The sequence below is a fragment of the Tursiops truncatus genome, chromosome 16, assembly GCF_011762595.2.
Source record: "Tursiops truncatus isolate mTurTru1 chromosome 16, mTurTru1.mat.Y, whole genome shotgun sequence".
In the NCBI taxonomy this organism is placed as follows: Eukaryota; Metazoa; Chordata; class Mammalia; order Artiodactyla; family Delphinidae; genus Tursiops; species Tursiops truncatus.
In genome coordinates, this window is record NC_047049.1 from 72,836,651 (window position 1) to 72,861,261 (window position 24,611).

Here is a 24,611-nt window from a genome sequence, read left to right on the forward strand (position 1 = left end):
AGTTATCATCTCATCAAGGGAGGCAATAAGGAATTACAGCTGTTGGCAGCTCCATTTGCAGCAACATGGAAAACAACCTTAAACAAGTTAACCTGTGAATTTTCTGCTTTCCCAGAAAAAGAACCAATTATTACAATCTATTGACCAGACCTTAGGTAATTCTAAATTCGGATTCAATAACTTCCATAGGGTGATGAGTCAAATGTTTGCCACCTGTAAGAGACCAACAGAGATCTAAACATGTAACACAACTCATGTAAGACCTGGTTCCAGCCTTCTGTCACGAACAACTTCTTTCCTAGATCTCCACGTATCCCTACCAGATATTACATCTTTTGTGGTCAGGATGCCTGGTCCTGTTTGCTTCAGACTAACATCTTATGCACGTTAGGAATAATATTCCAAGACTTGTCTGTACAAGTCTTGTCTGTATAAGTCTGTAAATTACCAAGGCTGAAAAATCCGAGCTCCAAAACAGTCACCTTGATTATTTAGCACTCTACCTGGGGGAATTACTTACTATTTATGTGAACAATTAGAGCAGTGTTCCCATTGGTAGGAATCATGCATATAGGATTGTAAGAAACTTATCACTAACTCTGGCAGAAGTCATTAGCAGTACCACCTCTTCCGTAGATGGAACACAGATCAGTCCCATCTTGTTGGCACAAGTAGGGATGGACAGGTGCGTTGCTCTAGATTTCTTGTTCGTTAGTCATGATCTGTACCATTCCTAATACCACACTTGGATCAATGAAACAGGGAAGCTGGGACAGACCATCCAATGCCTTAAGGCAAAGCTACTGGGCTCTCTAAATTTGATCCTCATGGTCTATATGGGATTTATTCTTGGCTTGGACTGGGGTTCTTGGTTCAAAGCATCTTACAGGGGTTATTAACTGTTCTTGTTTTTGTCCTAGTGGTCATGATGCTGATCCACTGCATTCTATCCAGGTCTCAAATGCTTCTGCACAGCCACTTTCTTGTCAGATGATCACCATGATGATACAACAACAGAAAGGTCAAGAATACCTCACAGTACAGTTAACCACGGAGATGACTGAACAATCAGTTTCTAAGTGGTGAAGATCTGGACTTCTAAACTTACCTGAATTCATCAACCTACAAGCAAGAAAATCACCGAAAGGGGGGAACTGAGAGACTGAACATGCGAACAGACAGTGGCCAGACCACATATAACCGAAGATCTCTGACCCACGAACTCTGACCCACACCCTCTGCAGTAACTAGCCCAGAACGGTCAGAGTTTAGTCAATGACTGCCAGAGTCCCCATTTTTTTGGCCCCAATTTCCAACTTGAAACCAACGAGAGAAAACCAAATATATTCTCCAAGTGATCACAAGACGCTCTGTTCCTAGTTCGCTGCCTCCAGTCTCCCCATGTAAACAGCCTGCAATCACAGTACACCGGAAGCCTCCCCACTATTTTTTTTTCCTGTAAAGCTTTCCCACTCCTCTGCCTGCCTTTGAGTCTCTGCCAAAAGCAAGTGATGGTGGCTTCTCCCCTTGCTGTAGTTAAGTTCAAAATAAATAGCTCCTGCTCCTTCTCCTTCAGGTGGTCTTACTTATTTCTGCAAAGCTAAAGATTATTAGGTAATTTACCTCTCTTAAAAAATACAACTTTTGGGGACTTCCCCGGCAGTCCAGTGTTTACGACTCCGAGCTTCCACTGCAGGGGGCACGGGTTCGATCCCTGGTTGGTTCAGCTGCGGCGGTGCAGCCAAACAGAAGAATTTTCTGCCGCAACACTTCTTTTAACTTCTTTCAGTGACTATCCCGTGAGGCACCGGAATCCTTCCCGCGTCTGTGTCCTTCTGGTCCTTAAAAATTGTTTCCTATTATCTTACCTTTCTTTCTGTATATTCATGAAGTCCCTCAACCCCTTTACCCTGGAGTTTTGAGCAATCCAAGAGCTATGGCCTCTCAAGCCCTGTGGCCACAAAGCCTCAAGGAAGATTTTCAAGCTCTTTAAAACTCCCAGAAAAAAGGTAGAAAATATGGAGCAAGGCACATGCTCTGGTTGAGAGGAAACTCCGAGGACAGAGGCTGTGACACAGGCATGCGTGGGCTACCTGCAGTCCTCCAAACAAAGTCCCCTGCCTCAGGTAGCAAAAGGCAGCCTTAAGGTTCCTCCTTCTTCCCAACCCACAGCAATGACTTTCCTCTGTGGGGAAATTACAAGTGCAGAAAAGGACTGGACTACAGGTGAGAAACAAGTGCAGCCAAAGAGTACCGTTGACAAAACTGACATCAATAAATAGGGACACGAAAAATGAACTTTGAACTTTTATTCAAGAAACGGACAGTCTGCGTGGTAAATACAGTCTGTGTATGAAATATCAAAATGGTTTCTTTCTCGAAAAATGATTTTTTTCCCCTTAGTTTTAGAATGTACTTTCCTTACCTTGCCTGCCCACGCCAATTTTGAACTTGGATTGCTCAGTGTCATCTGAGAGGATGCAGGATTATGGTCTCTCCTGATGTGGAACCCAAGTCCTGAAGTCACAGTGATTGGCATGGTCTCTGGTCACGGCTCCCTCCACACTGCCTAGCCCAGTTCCCCGTGACACTGATGTCCCTGAAGCTGCCACAGCAAGACGGCCTCCCTGTCACAGCTCCCCTGAGAGATCTCCGTTGGCCAGGCCCTGTGGTTTAGCACATACCAGAAACATCTGCAAAAATATCTTGCCATTTGACACAGCAGTAAAAGCCTGAGTTGCACAGATTAACCGGGATTTCTTTCAAGTGTTCACACACGTGCCTCTTTAACTCTGGGTGTGAAGCTTATTCTCCCAGCTGTCACCCAGTCACCCATCCAGCCTCAGCTGCAGGGACAGCAATGCGCCCCACATTGAAAAACTCTCTACATACAGGTTCTGGTTTCTCATGATCTCAGCCAAGAATCATTCACGTGAATCTCAGTTCCCTAAAGAGGTGGGAGACTCTACAAAGTTCTTTTTTCTTTTTTTGGCCGCACGGCATGGCGTGTTGGATCTTAATTCCCCAACCAGGGATCAAATCCGCGCTCCTTGCAGTGGAAGCTCAACGTTCTAACCACTGGACAGCCAGGGAAGTCCCTACAATGTCTGGAATGAGGCTACCAAGGTTGCTGCCGTGGAGAAGGGGCGGGGCGGGGCAGGCAGCGTCAGTGGAGGGTGTTTTCTGGATGTACAGGCCCACCCAGAGGGTAAGCACCACGTGCAAGTTCACGCTAAAGGGAAGGTGTGCCCTAACCGCTGCATGTGCCCTTGGGGCCCACTCTTACTACATCTTTTCCAGGGCCACGGAGATAAGGATTTCTTAGGCACTTTCTAGAACCACCCTAAATACCACCATCCAAATATCCTACATGTTAACATTTTCGAAGGAGGAGAGGAAACCATTTGCTCCTCTGCCTGGGAAAATGCTCTATTTATAGTGGGGGAAAGTATGCTTTCCCTTTGAATTTTCTCTTATGCGTTAAGTATTTGTCCAAGACCTGTTCTCAGACATTATATTCAAACTACATTTCCACCCAAATAAGCTGGCCTCATGCCATCCTTTGTGGAGGTTGGTGGAGAACATGCTTTTTCAGAAAAATAAACCACACACACACACACACACACACACACACACACACACTCCCCTAATGGAAGTTCTCTGCTCTTGAAAAAGGGGTTTTTAGTTATATTAGTATAAGCTTTTTTCAACATGGTTTCTAAACATTCAGAAGCAAAGGCTGTAGCAAATAACTGACCCTAGAAATTACGTTTATTTCCTGTCCCTGTGGTCCAGGTTGAAGGAGGAAACTGAGAACAGATGCAGGTGCTGAGGGCAGGAGCTGTGGCACCGCGGGCCTGGGGCAGCCCCTGGGTGATGTGGGCATGTGACTGTGTGTGCACATGTGCACCCAGGACGGGACACAGGCCCTCAGCACCCAATGCACAAGGCAACCACAAATCAGATTTATGCTGGTAACGACTCACGTTTCCCTATTGACCCACCTGCTCCTTGCCAGGTTTTTGAGGAGGAGCTCATACCATTCCTACACAGCCCGACAGGAAGACATAAACAGAAGCATTTAGTATTTTAAGTTTCACAGTGGTTCGGGTCAAAATTTTTCCTCTCATGGACCTTCGGTCACGTCTATGCATTTTACATTCTCTCCCACAACTGTCCAACTCCAGCTTCAAGAAATAAGCAGTCAGCAAATTGCTAGAGAATACCTGAACTCGACACTGGCTGCTGCTCTATTTTAGGAAGGAAACCTAAAGGAAGGAATTCCTTGAATAGCAGGATGAGCTGAGTTTTAACAATGACTATAAATGTGGCTGTTCGTGTACATATTATGCAAGACAAGTCAACAGTATCACCAAGAACCTCCCAGTCCTTCAATCAGTATCACTTCCCCGGTGGTCACCACAACAGATTCCCTTGTGACGCCTTACTCCTTACACTGAAACTTCAAAATCAGAAACCTGATGTTTCCAACCAGGAAGTTAAAAAGAGAAAAGAAGTTTACACATTTTAAGATACACGATTTTATTTACATAACTGAGATTATTTTCTTAGTCACCTTGATTACAAAAGCAAATTAACATGGTATGGTTTAATAACCTTTCATAAATAGATTTAACAAATTTTAATAATGGACAGATTGCTACTTAATACTCAGTAATGCTTAATAGTTAGTCATCTCTGCGTATATGCATATGAAAACTCTGTCTGATAGGGCTAATGAATACTATAACTTAGGAATAGACAATTAGATTATGAGTCAAGGGTTAATTCCCCATCACTGGGTCAGCCAGTTAGACCTGGAGTTCTCACCCTGCCGAGGACAACCTGCTGCACCCACTCACACTGAGTAGGCATTCTTAATAACTTGAGAAAGTTTATCCCCACTTCTGCATTTAACAAGATTATCATTAAGCACAGCTGAAACCCCAAAGTTTACCACAACTAGATATTTGTAAAAGAACGTATCACACAGCGTGTCTGAACAACGGCCCAAACTAAAGCCGCAATGCATCTGCCGTAAGTGTTTCTCCAGCGCTCTTCCTGGGTGTGTGCACACACACGGGCATGCGCGCGCGCGCACACACACACACACACACACACACGGCTCCTCCACATACTCATCCAAGCCTTCCTGGCCACAAAAATGCCATAATTTTACTGCTTTCGTGAAATGGTTATAAAATCCAGTATTTTAATGAGACGACATTAAGTCCTTTCACAGTGGTTTAAGTATGAAGCCCAGGCAGTGTTTTGGTAACTGACCCTCTCCTGCAAAGTGACAGCACTGGGACAGAAAGAAGAGCTGCCGGGACTTCCTGAAAGCCACCCGGCAGGATGGGAGGAGTGCTGAGTGTCTGTGACCACAAACAGGCAGTGAAGAATGACAAGAAGCTTACGAGTCACGGTCAGAACCTAAAAAACAAAAATGTCTTCCCATAGCAGCATTATGTTACAAACACAGGAAGAGTGGACACATGTACCTTTTCACACAAGCTCTATAAGAGCCAAAACACTGTCTTTTCCATCAGAATCGTAATCAGAGGTGTCACTGTCGATGCTACTTCTAACCTAACTAGCTGAACTGTCCCTTTGAAACTGGGCACAAGTTCCACCCCACTAATGTGTGAGATGAGCCTCCGCCACTTTTCAGCGCTGGACGGGGGGACGCTGAAGGCTGTGGGGTGCAGGGATTCACCGCAAGTCTCTGCGGTCAGCAGTCCTTGGACATGAGGCCACTCCACTCAACGGCCCCACTCCTCCACACACTTCTCGTCAGGGGGTTAGTGATTACTCAGCGATGGGAACAACTGTGTCCTGGGAGCCCTCTCCCCTCACACCACCTACCTACACAGCAAATGCGGCATCATGTCTCTCCACTGTGCTAAATCTAAGAATCATTTTAATCATGATAAAAATCAAACGTCTCCCTAAGAAAAGGTTCCATGATTTAAAAAAAAAAACATTCTCAGGATCTCGAAGGCTGAGCCGAGGCCTGTCCCGAGGTCCCCTCTCCCGCTCCAGCCCTGGCTGGGCTTTGACAACCCTACGAGGCCTGGCCGGGCTCTCATCCTGAACAAGGACAGGTCGTCTGGGCCAGTTTTTTTTCCTGCTGCCTTTTTGGTGTGTGTGCTTCATGTTTAAATCGTGTGGCCTCGTTTGGCGGCAACCGGAAAAATCAAACAGTTCGGAGAGTGCGTGAGGGACCCACATGTGTGAGCACGGAGTATGCGGCGCTCACTGCTGAACCCAGACCAGCGCTGGGTGCTGCCGTGGACTGAAGAGGAAGGGACACCTACATGCTGGACTCAGAACACTGGTCCAGAGCGCTACGTCTGCTGGGAGGGAAAATCACCAGCCAGTGTGAAATGTGCAAGGAGGGGCCAGCAGACTTTCTGTTCTCGGTATGTTTCTTCCCCTGTGAGTCCATTACCTTTCACAAAGAACTGTTAACTATCAAACGTGTCCATTAATTGTGCCGCGGAGGGTGAAACCATCCAGTTAGCATATACACTATCATTTGCATATCTTGGACACCCAGTGTTGGTGCCATCGGCTCTCGTGAGTGGTACAGGACTCTCTTCAGGCCAGTTCGGGTCTGACATGCCTAAAAATGAAAACAGATCATTTGTTCTGCACTGAAGAACCCAAACTCCACGTGCAGACAGTAAGGCCTTGGCAAAACTCCCTTTGAGGTTCAAACCAAACTTCTGGTTTCTGGGCCAACTGCCTGCAGAGTTTCGTGCTCCAGGTTTCCAAAACATGGGTAACATCTGGGCGGAAACATCACGTGCTCTCTGGTAACTGCAGCTTACCAGAAACTACCAATTTGGACTTTTATAAGCTTCAGACTCTCAAATCTGATAAATACTTGTTGACCTGTTTAACTCTTTTTCTAAGGCAGCATAAGGCATCAGCACCTTGCTGTACTACATGGCTTACTGCAGCAGGAAACTTTCTATAAAAAGTTTTCTAACGTAAAGGAGCCTATTTGTCTTCCATCCCAGCCTACCACGGAGGAGAATCTTCCAAACCAAGGGTGCACGCAGGCGAGCCCCACAGCGTCGACAGGACAAATGGCAAGTAGCACTAGCCAGTAAGGAATCAGTGACCCAGGAGGCATGCAAAAGGAACAATCTCGGCAGAAAAATGCCTGAAACTCCCAAGATTTCCAAACAATCCATGATGAAGTTAGGAAACAGGAAAAAATTTCAAGTACTGAATCGAAGACAAAAGAAGGAGTTTTGGCAAGAACCATATTTACTGTCCATTGCAAGACCACAGCACCACAGACTACGTTCTTTCAAAAAGCATTTTGCTCCAGCTTTTTGCACTGACTTCATAAGTGACAACTGTCATGACAGTTTGTAACGCAAAGGATGTGAAAACAGCAGTCTGCGTGTGTCCTCCCATTCCCCTCCCCCCGCCATTGTGGTCTCCAGCACCAGGTGGCCTCCAAGAGCTGCCTTCCACCCAGGCAGGGTCTGGGGGAGCGGCCACTGGCTGTGCTCTTAGTGCAGGCAGAGTGGTGCTGGCTCCTCCTTTCTAATTAAATGCCTCCCCGGATCAGGTAAATTTATCCCAGTAGTTAAATTAGAAGTACTATGACTTGATACCCACCCAGGAAATGACTTAGTCATCATTTTCTCAATATCCCCTGAGAGTTCTGCCCTGCTCTCTTTCTTCTCTATTGTCCTAAGTTGCTGGGCAGTGTGGTAATTACACATATTTTCACATCCTTTTAAAAAAACATAATAGTAAAAATGCCTGAATGTAAACGGATGCAAAGTCAGACATTTACAAACAAAAAGGTTCAGAGCAGACTTTGGCTTCATTCAGACCAGAAACACTCTTAAAAAGCATTACAGAGAGTAAGGACAGTGCAGAGAGGAACAACGTGGCTAGAATCTAGTAAATGCATGTGAAATTCTACCATAGAGTTTGTTTTCAATCCACGTGGAGGGGAGGGTTCGAGGGAGGGGAGCGTTATTACAGTCCACCAGGGGCATCTCCTCCTCCGACAGGCCGTCGTCGTACAGCAGGGAATCAGATGGGGTGGACGCAGCCAGGTCCAAGTAGTCCTGGAAGGGAGAGAGGGCTGGTCACTCCGGCGCAGGCCACTACTGGACACGCCCGCCACTCCCTGCCCAAGAGCAGAAGCCCCGGCAGAGTCCCACCCCATGCCTACTGGCCTCTTGTGAGACCGGAGCCCCTCGCCAGGGTGCCAGCACTGAGCTCCTCCAGCCCCTGCCTCGCCTGGCCCTGCTCCATGGTCCTCATCGCTCCCCCTTCGAAAATCACCTCCTTGGGGGCACAAATGTGCTCCCTCACTGTCCTCGTTCTCTCTCTGCAGCACTGGGGCACCAGGCCCAGCACTGGAGAATCAGCCTGTTTACAAAACCCAAGGCTCTGAGAGAGCTCGCTGCAGTCCCATGACTCATTGCAGGAATGCCAAGGAGCACTCTCTAGCTTCCCTCCAAGCATCTCGAACATCATGTCAGGACTCAGAAATCTGAGGCACTGATGTGGGTTTTGCAGAGGACACTGCTATAGATAGGCTTCAGCTCCCAAGCATGACGATTCTTGAATACCTGCTATTTCCACTTCCCTGGTTAAACGTGTGAAGAATGGTTCCAGCGTTTTGCTGGCTGGTTCTCGGCACTGTTCTAGGAAGGCCATCTCTTGGCATCAGCTATCGCCTTTGTTTGGGACAACCCTGCACTCACAGGGTTCACCCAAACAGTACACTGATGCTCTGATGCTGAGTTTTATTACAAGTGGCTGAGTCCATGCATCTTGCTCTGAAGAACTAACTTTTACTAAATGTGTCAATGGAAGGACAAAACCACGATGGCAAGGTCTGTGCCTGTTTTGTTTACTTGCGTGCCCAGCATCTAACACAGAACGTGGGAGTCAGCGATTGCTTAATCAATGTTAGTGGAAACTTTGTTGACTTCCTCAGTCACCTGGAGTTGTAAATTTGGAGGCACACGGATATGACTGTTTGGCCCACGCAGAGGTTTTGGAAATGTAAATGAGTTCCTATTAAAAACTGGGAAACAGGGCTTTCCTGGTGGCGCAGTGGTTGAGCGTCCGCCTGCCGATGCAGGGGACATGGGTTCGTGCCCCGGTCTGGGAAGATCCCACATGCCGCAGAGCGGCTGAGCCCGTGAGCCATGGCCACTGAGCCTGCGCGTCCGGAGCCTGTGCTCCTCAACGGGAGAGGCCACAACAGTGAGAGGCCCGCATACCGCAAACAAACAAAAAAACAAAAAAACTGGGAAACAAAATAAATATCCCTTAAAATTCAGAAGACCCGGCATGCCGGCACTCATGTTCATACAGGTTACAAGTGTCCACAGTGAGGGGCCTTTCAGGGGCAGCTGGTGGGCTCCTGTCTGTCACAGTCTCTGCTGGTCTCTAGTCACTTCCCACCCCCAGCCGGGCCCCTGACAGCATATGAACTTAGGACACAGTCATTTCAACTCTACTTCCTCATGTTCTGTTATTGAAAACGATTCTGTTTGGCTTTGGAATATTTTCCTCCCACCCCTATCTGTGGAGGGCTCTTCCTAAGGGTCAAGGTAAAAATCTTGGTTTCTTCCTGATTTAAAAGAAGCCCAAAAGGCCTGGATTAAGGACAAGGGTTCAGTCGCTGGCTCCCCCTGGGGGCAGCACGACCAACTCCCTCCAGGCAGCCTCACTCTGCGTTCTGCGCTGGGAACTCCACTGACCGGAGGGCGGGAGGCCCGCGGGAAGCTGGCACCAGGAATCGTCTCGGGGTACTTACTCTGCTCTTAACCATCATCTTATCCAGGTCTTTGCTGATGTCAGCGAACACTGGCCTCTTGTCTGGCTCCTCCTTCCAGCACTGCAGCATCAGACTGTACCTGATGGGACACACAGGTGGGCGGTGACGATCCAGCAAGGACTGCCCGGTCATAGCCACCAAACTCAGTACAGTGCCCTGGGCCCCGCGGGCTCTGTTCCTGAACCTCAAAGCTGTTTTTGTGTCACTGACATCCTTCTCTGAGGTGGGTCAGAGTTTGAAGGGTCAGCAGGGGCTCACAGCGTCTGGTGCTATGATGGCTAAGGCAGAAATGCTGGTCGTTAAAACTCTTATGAAGGACGAACCGGGTATGAACACAAACACCTGCCAATCACACTCTGACTTGTACCTTCCTCCCTCCCCTGGGGCCCTGGCCTCGTTGCAGGGCTTCCAGAGCTACTGTGTGGGTGTGCGCTGGGCCCCTGCCTGCCAGCCCAGGCCGTCCAGGGAGGTGGCACCTACTCACCCTTGCGCTCCCCCATCTAGCCTCGAGCCAAGCACGTGGCAGGCACATGACAGACTTTATAGAATGAATGGACCAGTGTCTCTCTGCCTGATGACCCCTTCTCATGTGTTCTCAACCTGTCCTCTGAGAATCGTCTGATGGAACCACCATCAGATGAGAAGATTCCGGTGCCCTAGGGCTAGAGTCCAGGCTCCCCCTGTCCACTCCTTGCCTCCCTTTGTGCCGCCACTTGTGTGCTCCCCTATATGTGCCCTTGGGGCCATTATGAATTACCCACCCCTCTCCAAGCATCCTGGGACAGGTCTCTGGCTTCTGGCTCAAGCTGCTCCCTCGGTCTGAAGCACCCTCTCATCCTTCCACCACCTTTCCCCAGGTCCTGCTCCCCCCCCACCCCTGTAAGTCCCTCCAGGAGGCCGACCCAGCCCCCAGTGGAGTCAAGGGTCCCCAGCATCTGCCGTCACACCCAAGGGTGGTTCTCTGACTTCTGCCCCGTCATGCCCCGCCTGTCACTACCCGCCACTGAGCTCGCCCTGGGCTGGCACCCAGGGCTGCCCAGGAGCGGGAAGGAATGAGTGCATGTGTCTCATCCCCAGCAAAGTCCAGTGTGTCTGTGTCTGAGGAAGGCTGGGCCGGAGCAAAGCCTGCTCACATCTCCTCGCTGCAGTTGTCTGGCCTCTCCATCCGGTAGCCTGTCTTCAGAAGGTTGAAGAGCCGCTCTGGAGGAATCCCAGGGTAGGGGTTGCCCCCCAGGGTCACAATCTCCCACAGCAGGACACCGAAGGACCACCTGCAGGGAACAAGAGGACCAGTGAGTGGTTGCACTGGGTCTGCAGTGCCCTCTGCGCACCAGACACTCATCCTCCCCAGCAGCGTCTGACCCCGAGTCCTCAGTACAGAGAGCGGCCCAAGTGCTCACAGCTTCAGCCTGTGCTGACCTAACAGATGGGGTGGGGAATAGAGGTGGGGATGAGCCATCTGCCTGTCCTGCCCCCACCCCTGCCAAGCCGCTGCCCAAGCTCAGCCCCCTCACCCAAAAGGGCACACGGCTGGCCCCTGAGGTGATGCTCTGAAGCATCAGAGATGGCACAGGGCAGCCAAGCAAGCACGTCAAAACGTAGGCGGGACCTAGGCCACAGGGCAGAGGGCTCCCTGCACAGTTCCTTCACCTTTTCTTGTGCTTGCAAATTTTAGTAAGATCTTAGAAGAACTAAAAGCACTGCTATAGAAAACATACTTAACTGTGAGAGAAAATTTACTGTGAAGTGGGGACAAAATCATATCACAAAACAGTATTATCACACAAGCCCACTTACAGTAACAAAAAGCATATACCTGCACGCCACAGAAAACTCTAGGCCATGCCTGCGAGGGCCAGCAGTAGTTACTTAGGGGTGGTGGGATCCTAGTGGCTTTTAGTCTCTTCATTTTGCTTTCCCATGCATTTCTAATTTTCTTACGGTCAACTTTGTAATCAGAACACAGTTGTTAAAACTGTCTAAGAACTGCCTTTTCACAGCCCACATTATTCAAAATATGCAAGCCTGTTCAGAGCGGAACACTTGGAAACAAGTCTGTTGTATTTTTGAAAACTATCAAAAATGTAATTGGGGGCTTTCCTGGTGGTGCAGTGGTTGAGAGTCCACCTGCCGATGCAGGGGACACGGGTTCGTGCCCCAGTCCGGGAAGATCCCACATGCCGCGGAGCGGCTAGGCCCGTGAGCCATGGCCGCTGAGCCTGCGTGTCCGGAGCCTGTGCTCCGCAACAGGAGAGGCCACGACAGTGAGAGGCCCGCGTACACCAAAAAAAAAAAAAAAAAAAAAAAAAATGTAATTGGACCTGGAAGACTGAGTTTTGGTCCCCAACTTGGAGTAGTTTGGGGCACCTGCCTAGAAACTCACTCAAGACCACCCCTGTCTATGGGTGGGGACCAGTCCCCAGGGACCTGCTTGAGCCCAGCCTGTGCTCAGGCCCACAGGAGGGGAACTGTTTGGCTAAGCCTGTGTGTCAGAGACACCCAGAGAGGAGAGGGGAGGGGAGAGGGAGGGAGGCGAGGGGGTCTGCAGCTACGGCTCACACCCTTACACTCCACCCTTACACTCTGAAAGAAGCAGCTTTCAGAATTACTGCCTGGGCCCTCACCAATTGGTGAGGGAATACACAAAGCCCCGGCAGCTTGGAGGGTTTACTCTGGATGGTTGGCATGAGCTGACAGATGCTCAGGGCCAGCACTGTTCCCCAGTGGAGGTGCTGAGACAGGCAGCATGGCCCTATACACATGTAACCTCCCCCGCTCCCGGGACGGCAACACCCACTCACACGTCACTCTGGGTGGTGTAGATGTGATCGAAGAGGGACTCAATGGCCATCCACTTGACTGGGATCCGACCCTAAAGAGGATGTGAAAGCAAGGCATTAACGTAGCTCTGACATCCTGGGAACTGGCGGCGGGTGGGGGGAAGGGGGGCCACGTCCCAGGCTCTTCCAGCTCTGAGGGGATGCTGAGTAATGACACCAGAGTGTTCCTGGGTACAGTATTGGCGCCTCGCAGGGGCCGGAGCCCCAGCCTGGCCCTCCCAGGCTTGGCCGAGACATCAGAGGGAGTCAGCTGGCCTGCCCACATCTACGCAACGTGTGCCTGTCACGCACCACAGCCCTGTTGAGAAGAAACCCAAGAAGTTGATATTGAGCACAAGCCAGGTCCCCCTATGGCCGCTTCCCTGGCTGCTGCCGCCCAGTGGGTGGGCCAGGAATACCATGCAGCGACGTCTCCCTTGATTTCTGAGGGTGAACGAGTTTGGGAAACTGACATCTAGCATTTTCCATCTTGGGGACTTCAGATGCAAACAAACACACTAAAGGCTCTTCTGAGAAGCTCTGAGGGAAGAAATCAGTGTGTGTGCCTTCGGGCTGGTTTTTACCTCTTATTTTATCCCAGGGCCCTTTCAGCATCCTCTGAAAGAGTGCCCCCTACCACAGAGGTGCTGGGGTCAGACCTAACAAATCCTTTCTAATGCAACTCGAGAAATAGCTTTTCAGTACAAATAGGTCAGCCTTAAGGCAGAAATCAATTTTTTTTTAAAAGGCATGCATTAGACTTCAATGCAACGTTTACTATAATTCTTTTTTAAAAAAGTATTCTTGGGCTTTCCTGGTGGTGCAGTGGTTAGGAATCCGCCTCCCAATGCAGGGGACATTGAGCCTGGTCCGGGAAGATCCCACATGCCGCAGTGCAATGAAGCCTGTGCGCCACAACTACTGAGCCTGCACTCTAGAGCCCGCGAGCCACAGCTACTGAGCCCACGCACCTAGAGCCCATGCTCCGCAAAAAGAGAAGCCACTGCAATGAGAAGCCCACGGGCTGCGATGAAGAGTAGTCCCCACTCGCCGCAAATAGAGAAAGCCCGCACACAGCAACGAAAACCCAGCACAGCCAAAAATAAAAATTAAATAAATTAAAAAAAATTTTCTTTAGGATTTATATCCTTAATGAAGTGTGACTGTTTCGGGGGGGGGGGTGTGTTCCTAACAACGCTGCCTACAGCCTGTGCTCTTGGGGGACGTGCTTGGCCACATTGTGCTTCTTGCTTCATGACACGGGGCCTTCCTGAGGACCTATGTGTCAACAGGAAAGCTCTGTCCACCGCCCTCCACAGGGCAGGGAGCAGCCCCTCTCCACTTCCCCTTCAGCACTTCTGAGATGTGCTGTCACAACAGACACCCCAGAAGAAATTAAACATCACCCTCACAGCCCCTGGCAACACCAGGTCTTCTCCTGACCCTCAGAGCAAAGCTGAGGTGTATGCCGTCACTTTTTGTGTTTTTCTTTTTGAGCAGCATATGTTCTGAATGCCAGGCTAGCTGTGTGTCTTGAAGGTACCCGTGAGCTGGCCCTGTCCAGTCTTTGTCACAGGGAGGCTGCAAGAGAGGGGCTGAGAGGGCAACAGAACTAGAGGGTCAAGACCAATGCCACAGAAAACTGGACCGCGCCAGGGAACCAGATTTCCCGAGAAGGGGCCCTGACCACCTGTTTCAGTGACTCGGAAAAAGCTTCTGAAATCCCCACATTGCGACTCCAGACCCTGTCTCCAGGGCCTCCTGGCACATCTTCCAAACTCTCTCAGGCCCTCGTCCCAGGAGAGGCCTAAGGAGAATCCCCACCTGTAAAGCGATTCATTCCCTTCTGCAAGGAATGAATAGCAAGCTTGGGTTTATTTCATTTCTCTCCTCTAAGCAAAGGACTAAAGGAAACAGTGACCTTCGCCCTGTAGGATCAAGAGGAACAACTGCAGAGAAGAAGGTTGTTATTTCTGCAGTGTTAGGCGACCTTCAAAAAGGACAGTGATCAAAAGCGAGAGAAGCTGCAGGGTCCCCACTACCCAGTGGGCAGCTCTGCAAGACCACGGGTGGCCCTGAGGAAGAGAAGAAACAGACTTGGGGCTGAGTCCTGAGCTGGGTCTCTGGGGACCCAGGACTGGGGAAGGGTTTAGGGATGAGGGCTGGAAATTTATACTCTAAAAACCTGCTTTATCTTCTCCAGATAAAAATCTTGCCCCTGCCCTGTGGGTACCCTGACGGTCGCCCACACACCCAGCCCGGGAGCCCCAGGACCCGGTACCTTGCTCCTCTTCACGTAGGAATCCTCTTCATAAACATCTCGGGACAGACCAAAATCCGAGATCTTCATCCTGCGCCCCTCGGCTACTAGGACGTTTCTGGCTGCCAAGTCCCGATGGACGAGCTGCAAGGGAGACAACGGCAGGGACCCCTGACACCCGGGCCCATGGCAGGCGGAGGGGAGGGCAGGGCTGGGACGGCACACACCTTCATCTCGGCCAGGTACTGCATCCCCCGCGAGATCTGCCAGGCGAAGGAGATGAGGTCGCCCATGGTCAGGGCCCGCTCCTCCGGGTTGTCCAGGTAGCTGGAGTTGCGGCTGTCTCTGCTGCCCACGTAGCCGGGCCCCGCCTTGCGGCTCTCTCGGAGGAAGCCCCGCAGGGAGCCGTACTTGGCATACTCCACAATGAGGAGCAGCGGCCCTGGGGGCAGAGGGGGCTGTGGGCTGGCTGCCTGCAGTGCCCCGGGCAGGCGAAGTCAGGCCAGCTCTGGGCAACTGCTTCCCAGAGCACAGGTCAGGCCGCAGGGCCCCTGGGCAGGCTCTGCACCCAGGTAGACAGACCCAGCCCTGCTCTGGGGGGCAAGTGCCTGCGTTCTGGCAGCCTGAGGACTTAAGCCCCAGCTCACTCTCACATCACTGGCTCTCCGCCTTGCGGGGGCCATGCCAAAGCCAGCTGCCTGGGTGGTCGAGCGTGACCTCTTCCCTGGGTGCCCCAGGCAGCCGGTCACTACATTCAGGACTGTCCTGGGAGGCACCCCCTGCTGCTAGGATGTCAGGTCTTTCTGTATCCTCGGTCCTGCCACAACATGGCCTGGGGACGGCTGACAGAGGCAGGGTCTGGATCTGCCAGTGGCCACCTGCTCCCTGCTCCTGTCTGCTCTCAGCAGTTCTGGGCTGCAGTCCTGCCCGAGGCCCAGCCCTGAGTTCTGCTGGCTCTGACCAGTGTCCCTGCTGCCCTCTCCCTGTCAGCCCCATCTCCCTCACACCCCAAACACACACACACACACACACACACACACACACACACACACACACGCACACACGCACACACGCACACAGTGGGAGGTCCCTTGGGTGGTACAGCAGGTTTGGAAAACCAGCAGAGCAGGATGCTTTTGGAGGGCTGGGGTTGGGGTCACCCGGAGCTTATGGCATGTCTGGTTCCCCGTGCCCAGGAGGCAGTGCTCATTTCTGGAGCTCCCTGCCTTGGGGGCTCTGCCTGGAGCAGGGTGCTGACAACCAGGATGTCCCCAGAGACCTCATGGCAGCCCTGCAGGCCGAGGGAACACACTGCGGGGAAGGCCTCACACAAGCACTCCTGCTGTACCCCTTCCGGCCCTCTCACTGACACGCACGCTCCAGGCAGGAGCCAGAGCCCCTGCTTCCGGGAGAAGAGAGAACAGGCGCCCAAGGAGGAAAGGATGGGGAAGGGGAAGGAGGCAGAATGGAGCGGCCCAGAGCCCCCTGGCCTGCGCCTGGTGGCTGCTCGTCCCTGGCTGGCCTTACCGTCCTGGCTGCAGGCCCCGTATAGCTTGATGACTTGCGGGTGGCTGACCTGCGTCAGGAGGTTGAACTCTGACAGCAGGTCCCGCAGCTCGCTCGCCGAGGCGTTCTCTGAAATGCACATAAACACAGCAGGTTGCAAAGCAGTCCCTTCTGTTAGCCCCTTCTGCAGCCCTGCTGGGTCACGGCACCCACAGCGCGGGGGTGGGGGGCGGTCTGCACAGACCCATTATCCCCTTCAGAGACATCCTACCCAGGTTCAGACGAGGCCTGCAAGGGTCCCACTGCTTGGAGCTACTCTCAGCCCGTGGGAGGGTCAACAGCAGCCTCGTGTGCCTCCGGGGAGTAAGAACCCGAGAAGCACACTTCCACACGAGCAGATCTTTCCATGGAAAGCCTCCCAAGGCTGGGCTGTATGCACAAATGGCATTATTTCCCTGCAATCACCATCTTTCGAAGACAGTGGTGCACAGAGACCCCCTCGTTAACCCTTCTGGGAAAGTAAAGGGACTCCCTGTTGTCCCCAAACACCTGCTGACCAAGCGCTCAACAGTGGCGGGTGAGGCCCTGCAGAAAGGTGAAGACCGCCAGACATCACAGAAGCCCTCCAGCCACGCTGAGCACGCGTGTCCCAAGGGTGGACAGAGCATGCTCGGGCTCCCACCAGAAGCTTGGGTGTGGAGGTATTCTGAGACAAAAGCTGTGGCTACCCAGTTCTCCTGGGTCGGTGGCCCCACAGCCCAGTGCCCAGCTGTGTCACCTCCTCTGGGTGCAGACTTGTCTGGAGATGAGAAGACAGCTGGGAGATGGGGCACTGGGACTCTCTGGACCACATGTAGGTGACCCAGGGCCAGTCTCACTGTGCCCCTTAGGGCCTGGGATCTCATGGGCAAGGGGCGACCCCAGTCTGAGGGCCTGGGCAAGTATCCAGAAGCACTCTGCACTGCACGGCCCCCCGACTGCTGAACCCACGTGTGCAGCAGTCGACTGTGTCCACTGCACGGCCGCTGGGCCCTCAGTTGGTCCACCTGGGCCAGAGCCTGGCTGTGCCCAGTCTCTGCTGAGAAACTCCAGTGAGGATGCCTAGCTTGCGGCAAGCCTGGGGCGGGGCAGACCCGCTGAGGACCAGTGGGGATTGGGCAAGGCAGGGCCCTAGGGGGTAGGGACTGGTCCTTACAGGTGGTCTCTTCACCAGGACTCTGGTGGATGCTTGGCTGAGAGAAATGAATGCAGCAGACTGGGTTGGGGAGAGCTGTCAGTCCAAAACCCAAAGGGCTTTTAATTTAAACTCGGATCTTTACCCAACACTGGTACAGAAGTAGCACCACTCCAGAACCTTCCAAGGGAGGAACATCCTCACCCTGCTTCTCCAGGGACCACGCCAGCCCACATCATCCATGGTGGGGATCCCCAGACTGCAGCCACTCAGGAAGAGCAACGCGGGGGCCTCTTCAGGAGGCAGCAGGCCAGCTGCCAGAACCCTGGCTGTCGCATGGCTTCACCCATCCCTTGGGGCGCCCGCAGGTGTGCGTGGCAGAACCATCATTGTGTACTGCCTGGACAGATACCTTTCAGCATCTTTACAGCCACAGTCGTGTACCCTGCTTTGCCTTTCAGCCGGAAGGCCGTTGCCTTGACCACTTTTCCAAATTCTCCTTCTCCCAGAGTTTTTCCAAGAACCAAGTTCTTCCGAGGGAATTCCCACTTTGGATCCTCCTACGTTGGGTGTGAAGGAAGGGAGACAAGAAGAGAGGGAAGAAAGATGGTGAGAAAAGAAAGAAGGCAAGACCTGGTGGACAGCTCCAGTGTGCAGACAACTGACCGTCACCTGAACCAGCCCGTGACAGTCACCATGTACAAGGGCAGGACCCCACAGTCAGGCCCTGAGGTGCCGTGACATGATGTGTCTCCCGCACGGGAAGGCAGGTGTTGCCACAAACCAGCCTGGACTCCGTCATGTCCGTACCCTTGCTGGCCCCTGTCTACTGAAGATGCCCTGTGCCACCCAGGCCCATGTCCTTGTCTGTCCAATGAGGGATTTGGGGCTTACTCAGCACCCACAGGTGCTCACAGGGGAGCATGGCCTCTGCCCTGGGAGTCAGGCCCAAGCTGCTCAGCACCGTCTCCGCTTTGGACACCAGGCCACAAGGCACTGACTGGCCAGCAGCCCAGATCTTCAGGTGCCCTTTCCAGAGACCGCCCGCCCCCCAGGACTCCCAAGAGAACCGAACTGGCACCAGTGGCCCAAGTTGCCTACCAGCCAGCCCAGGACCCCTGGCTACTGGTGGGAGTGTCAAGGACACCTTCCCTGTGTGGCAGCCCCTGGAAAGGTGCCACTATGTTCCTCGGGAACCTCCACCCCAATGCGTGGAAGAGCCTGCTCCTCCCATAGGCCCAGTCATTACCCTGAACCTGCACCCCCCCGCCTTCCCACCGAAGTCCCATCCACATGCCATGCCCACTCAAGACCGCACCAGGGCAGCCTCCCAGACCCCCAGCCTGGCTCATGTACTTGAATTCTGGGGATGCTGAATCCAGTCTGGAACCTGCCCTCCTGTGCCAGCACTGGGCATCCTTTACCCCCAAGCCTTGCTGCAATTGGGTGGTGAGTGGGTGTGGCTTCAGGTGCTGTTTACACCGTGCCCTGCCAGGCTCGCCTAACACACGGAGATGACACCACTGGGGATGCAATGCCCCCCAGTGAACAGAGCCTTGTGTTCTGACATCTGGGAGCAAGGCAGTCTCCTCTCAGCACCATGGCCAGGGGCGCCTTCCAGCCAGTTCCCGGGCGTCCTGGTATCTCGGGTTCCCCAAGAACCCATAGTCAGGGTCAGTGCTGACAACACGGTCACCACCGCCCTGGCGTCCACACTGCACTGGATAACAGTTTACTGCTCACAGAGACTGCGCTAAGGTGGATATCACTGATTTGATCCTCTTAAAAATGTCAAAAACCATTCCCCACTTTACATGAGACAAAACAAAGGCCAAAAGATTGCGTAGCACATCGAAGACCTCGGAGCTGGTCAGCGGGGCCCCCGGACCTTGGGCCCGGCTCTGAGTTGCTCTGGGCTCTGGGCTGGAGGCAACACGGACCGAGGGTGGTTTTTGCGGAAGAGTTCCCCCTGCGCATGCACCTACCAGCACCACTCTCACCGTGCGTCTCAGCCCCAAATTGCCAGGGCATTTAAAGGAATCAAACGGCTCGTCCCACATGCCTGCTGTGGAGGCTGAGATGCCGCTGGGGCCGGAGAACCCCACCTGCGGAGCGATGGGAACTAGGGAAGTCAGGAGGGAGGCCTCTGTGGCCACCACGTCGGGGAATAGCCCTCACGGCCCAGACCCTCACCGAGGGGCCAGCACCCCTTGGGTGGCACCTCCTATGAATCCTGGCTACCTCCTACCCTGGGCTGCGGACGGTGGCCCCCGGGTGCCGAGCTTCCTGCACACGGCGCAACGCTCCCTACCCAGCCTTGTGGGGGGAACTTCTGTTCCCACGCACCCTCGGCTCTGGCCACCTCCCTCAGCCCCTCCCAGCACCCGGCTGCCAGCAACTTGGGCGCTCCCAGCAAGCACGCTGAAGGGCATGGCAGGCAGAGGAGTGGCCTGGCCAGGTCGGGGTGGTGTCTGATGCGCACACGCTGACTGCAGGCCCAGGCCCTGCCATGCAGGAGGGGCTCGGGAAGCCTGCTGGCTCTGGGTGGCACTCTTCATCGACCGGCCAGCCACAGGCCCTGGCCAGGCTCCCCCGCAGGTGCCCTAGAGGCCCCTCAGTGCCCCCTCCCTCGGGGCCAGAGACAGACTCCCCTCTCTGCTGCTGCCACCCTGACCAAGCCCCCGCCTGCCAGCCTCTCTTGCCTGGATGGAGACAGTGCCTCATCACGGGGCTCCCACCCCACAGACTCCCAACAGAGCGGCCTGCGGAAATGAAGGCAGAGCATGGGCCCCACCCCCAGGGGTCCCACCCTCTGAGAATAAAATCCACGGTCCTCCTCAGCGCCTCCCCCAAGCCTTCCTCCTCCCAGCGCTTGGGGCATCTGCAGGATAGCTCCCGGTCAGGTTCAGCACGGCCCACCCTCCCCGTATCCTAACGGCCCAGATCTCAGTCCATATAAATCAGCACCCATCATTCTCCACCCTGCTCCACGCTCTCCGCCGCTCCCTGGAAGGCCGCTCAGCGAAGACAGGGGGCTGTTGGAATGCTCAGGGTGTCCTCCCGGTGGGTGAGAACGCATTAGCCCCAGGTGACCCGTCCCCTCCTCCCCTCCCAGCTGCCCGAGACCAGAGGCCCGGCGCCACCTGCAGGCCCCCTCCCCCCGGGGGCGGCTGCCTCCCCAGCCCCGAGGCCACACGGGGAACCTCACCGGGATCTTGAAGGTGTCCACAGAGACCTGGTTCTCCACGGAGTCCAGCGAGGGCCGGCGGGCACTGGATGAGGAGTAGCTGACCGGAAAGGCCTGGGCAGGCCGGCGGAAGGTCATCTCAGCTGAGGCGATGGGCGGCTTGTGGGCGTTCTTGTGGTAGCGGTGGATGCAGAAGGTGGACAGCAGCACGGACACGATGAAGGAGAAGAGCACGGCTGCCGCGATCACTGTGCGGCAAAGCTCGTCACACAGAGGGTCTGCGGGCAGCGGGGGTGGGCCGTGAGAGATGACACCCCGGGAGGGGGACCCCGAATACCCTCAGGAGCTGGTACAGAGCAGCTCTCCAGCCCGCCACGCCCAGGATAGCCGGGAAGTGTCTGCTGTGACCAGCTTTGAGCATCCTGGAGAGCCCTGCTGGTGTGAAGGTCTGAGAGTAATTGCCAGCCCTCCAACACAAGCGGCCCACAGGAGGAACTGGTCTGTACGTTTTTGCTGTTGGAGACTGTTACCACCCTTTTCCAGAAGGAATGAGAGTTTATAAACAGCCTGCCTAAGGTCACACAACGGACGTCATGCACACCTGCACCCACCCACCCTAGAATGCTGCACTGAAGCCAGAGGCCCAGGGGCGCTGGTGGGGAGGTGCAGCTCTTCCCCTGTGTTCCTGATGTCTTTTGTATTTTCTTTATAGTCAGTATAAAGGAAGGAGGAAAGAAAACTGGCCCAGGACCTAAGGCTGTGCAATAACAACCCAAATACCAGAAAAGCATCCCTGGGCTCAGCACATCCGCATGTGCTCAGTGGGGCACCTGCTGTCCCAGAAGCAGCACCTAGAGGCTCTGGCTAGGAGGATGGGGACCCATTTGGCCAATGCCATGGGCCCAGCAAAGGCCCTGCACAGGGACAGTCCGAGCAGACACTGAGTTATCTGGTGAAAGAAATAATTTTCCAGTCCAACCCTTACCACAGACCTTTGGGCCAGGGAGTTCCCTGGTGATTCAGTGGTTAGGGATCTGTGCTTTCACTGCCAAGGGCACGGGTTCTATAATCCCTGGCTGGAAATGGAAGCAACCTAAGTGTCCATTGACAGATGAATGGATAAAGAAGATGTGGCACATATATACCATGGAATATTACTCAGCCATAAAAAGAGACGAAATTGAGCTATTTGTAGTGAGGTGGACGGACCTACAGTCTGTCATACAGAGTGAAGTAAGTCAGAAAGAGAAAAACAAATACCGCATGCTAACACATATATATGGAATCTAAAAAAACAAACAAAAAAAGGTTCTGAAGAACGTAGGGGCAGGAGAGGAATAAAGACACAGACGTAGAGAATGGACTTGAGGACATGGGGAGGGGGAAGGGTAAGCTGGGAAGAAGGGAGAGAGTGGCATGGACATATATACACTACCAAATGTAACACAGATAGCTAGTGGGAAGCAGCCGCATAACACAGGGAGATCAGCTCGGTGCTTTGTGACCACCTAGAGGGGTGGGATAGGGAGGGTGGGAGGGAGACGCAAGAGGTGGGGGGATATGGGGATACATGTATAGCTGATTCACCTTGTTATAAAGCAGAAATTAACACACCATTGTAAAGCAATTGTACTCCAATAAAGATGTTAAAAAAAAAAAATTCCCTGGCTGGGGAACTAAGATCCTGCAAGCTGCATGGCACGCCAAAAAAACCCCCAAAACCCCACCAAACTTCAGGCCAGAAGGCAGTCTTAGAGGCCCAGACCCAGCTACCAGTCTGCACTGATGGGGGAACCACGACCCTGAGGGAAGGATAAAGGTCTCCTGGGTTTCTGCGCCTTCCTGCAATTTCCTCCCTCGCTCCTCGGGGCTCAGGGAGGCGTGGGGATCCCTGCCCGCGTGGCCCCAGCCAGCTCACCTTGGCTGTCTTCCGGCTCGCAGAAACACTTCTTCTCCTCCGGGAAGCAGTTGCAGATACCGAAGCCGGCTTTAATCCCCCGGCGCTCCCCAGGCTCGTGCCCACCAATGATGCTGCCGCCCCCTGATGATGGACACAACTCACTCAGCAGCCCATTCAGCCTCGGGGGGACCTGACCAGCCAGACCACCCAGACAGGAGCGTGAGAGGCCCCTCCCCACCTGAGGTCAGCACTCTCAGGCCCAGGGAGCGCGGTGAGCTCAGAAGTCTGTGTCACCCAGGCAGGAGTCTCAGCACGACAGGCCCCCAAACCAGTCCCCTGGCCACAGCGGGCGCGAGGAGGAACCCACAGGCTGCCCAGGGCCCTTGCTGAGGTCCACACATGGTTACTTTTCAGAAGCAGAGCACGGGCAGCAGGGGCAGCCTGGAGCCAGTGGAATGGGGGACAGGGCGCTGCACCCCCGTGAGTTGGCCAGGACAACACTGGAGAGGGTGGGTCAGGCCAGCAGGCGCTAGTCTTGGGGGAGGAGAGCCCTTTGTTCAAATGAAATGTTAGAAAAAGGCTCAGCACATGCAACCCAGGAAGTCGGCTGGCCTGGCTGAAGTGCAGGTGGGAGTCCGAGCCCCTTCAGCTTGCTACCTACACCCCCTTCCCAGGCCCTGCCCTTGCTCAGGTACACGCGCAGGCTTGGTGCTTACGGAGGCAGTCCTGGGGGCAGATGTTGGCGTCTCTGCTTTCCACAGCGTCACAGTGGCCGTCGGGGCAGGTCTTGATGCTGGGGGAGCAGGTGGAGAAGTTCCTGGTGATCCCTATGGCACACAGCAGGCAGTTACTACCACGAGGGAGCACCCGTCCTGGTCAGACTGCCAGAGCCGGGAGGGCCGCGCCCCAGGGCCTCCCAGGCCAAGCCTGCACTGCCCCCCGCAAGGAGAAGCAAACCGAGGCCTGAGCCGAGAAAAAACACACGTGGAGCCCATCCCTGGGGAGAGCTTGGGGGTCCGGGGTGTACAGGGAAGCCCAGGCAGTGAGGGCTGGGCAGTCCCAGGGCTGTGCCCGGGCTCATATCAAGGAGGCCAGAAGAGACCAGACAAGGCTGGGACCCTCTCAAGGTGGTACCATGAGCGGGACCCTCACACCGGTGGGCGAGGCTTGGAGCCAGCAGTGGGCTAAGCCCAAGGATGTGCAGGCCCCTCCTGCTTGAGGCCACGCTCCCTGGGCTGGGATCTCCCAGGTAGAGCTGCTCTGAAGATTGTTTTGGATATTTTGAATTTTTTTTAAAGTTTGTGTTTTTATGAATTAAAGCCAACTATGAATGATGTGCACAGTGTAACCTACCTTATACTCATCCACCTTTTGGATCTTTGAAAAGGGTCTGTGAACTATGTGTCTAAAAGCAGTGGGTGAGGGCTTCCCTGGTGGCGCAGTGGTTAAGAATCCGCCTGCCAGTGCAGGGGACACGGGTTCGAGCCCTGGTCCGGGAAGATCCCACATGCCGCAGAACTAAGCCTGTGCGCCGTAACTACTGAGCCTGCACTCTAGAGCCCACGAGCCACAACTACTGATTCTTGTGCGCCTAGAGCCCGTGCTCTGCAACAAAAGGAGCCACCGCAGTGAGAAGCCCGCGCACCACAATGAAGAGTAGCCCCTGCTCGCCACAACTAGAGAAAAGCCCGTGTACAGCAACGAAGACCCAATGCAGCCAAAAATAAATAAATAAAATAAAATAAATTTATAAGAAATTAAAAAAAAAATAAAAGCAGAGGGGGAATGGGGGAAGGTTGGGGGAGGGATAGTTAGGGAGTTTGGGATTGACATGTACACTCTGCTATATTTTAAATGGATAACCAACAAGGACCTACTGTAGAGCACAGGGAACTCTGCTCAATATTACATACAACCTAATCGGGAAAAGAATTTG

General features: G+C 53.7%; 1 protein-coding gene across 1 annotated transcript in view; it reads right to left on the reverse strand.

The window, feature by feature from the left end:
- Positions 1-3,863: 3,863 nt before the first annotated feature.
- RET (ret proto-oncogene) overlaps positions 3,864-24,611 on the reverse strand; it is a 61,560-nt gene continuing 40,812 nt past the window's right edge. Inside the window, exons 9-20 of the mRNA XM_073793694.1 lie at positions 23,392-23,502; positions 22,694-22,816; positions 20,797-21,053; positions 18,001-18,148; positions 16,436-16,543; positions 15,136-15,350; positions 14,930-15,052; positions 12,631-12,701; positions 10,963-11,100; positions 9,809-9,908; positions 7,952-8,099; positions 3,864-6,625 (exon numbers count right to left, since the gene is read on the reverse strand). Of these exons, the coding sequence (XP_073649795.1) occupies positions 6,468-6,625; positions 7,952-8,099; positions 9,809-9,908; positions 10,963-11,100; positions 12,631-12,701; positions 14,930-15,052; positions 15,136-15,350; positions 16,436-16,543; positions 18,001-18,148; positions 20,797-21,053; positions 22,694-22,816; positions 23,392-23,502 (1,700 nt within the window). The 3' untranslated portion in view covers positions 3,864-6,467. The remainder of the gene's footprint in view (positions 6,626-7,951; positions 8,100-9,808; positions 9,909-10,962; positions 11,101-12,630; positions 12,702-14,929; positions 15,053-15,135; positions 15,351-16,435; positions 16,544-18,000; positions 18,149-20,796; positions 21,054-22,693; positions 22,817-23,391; positions 23,503-24,611) is intronic.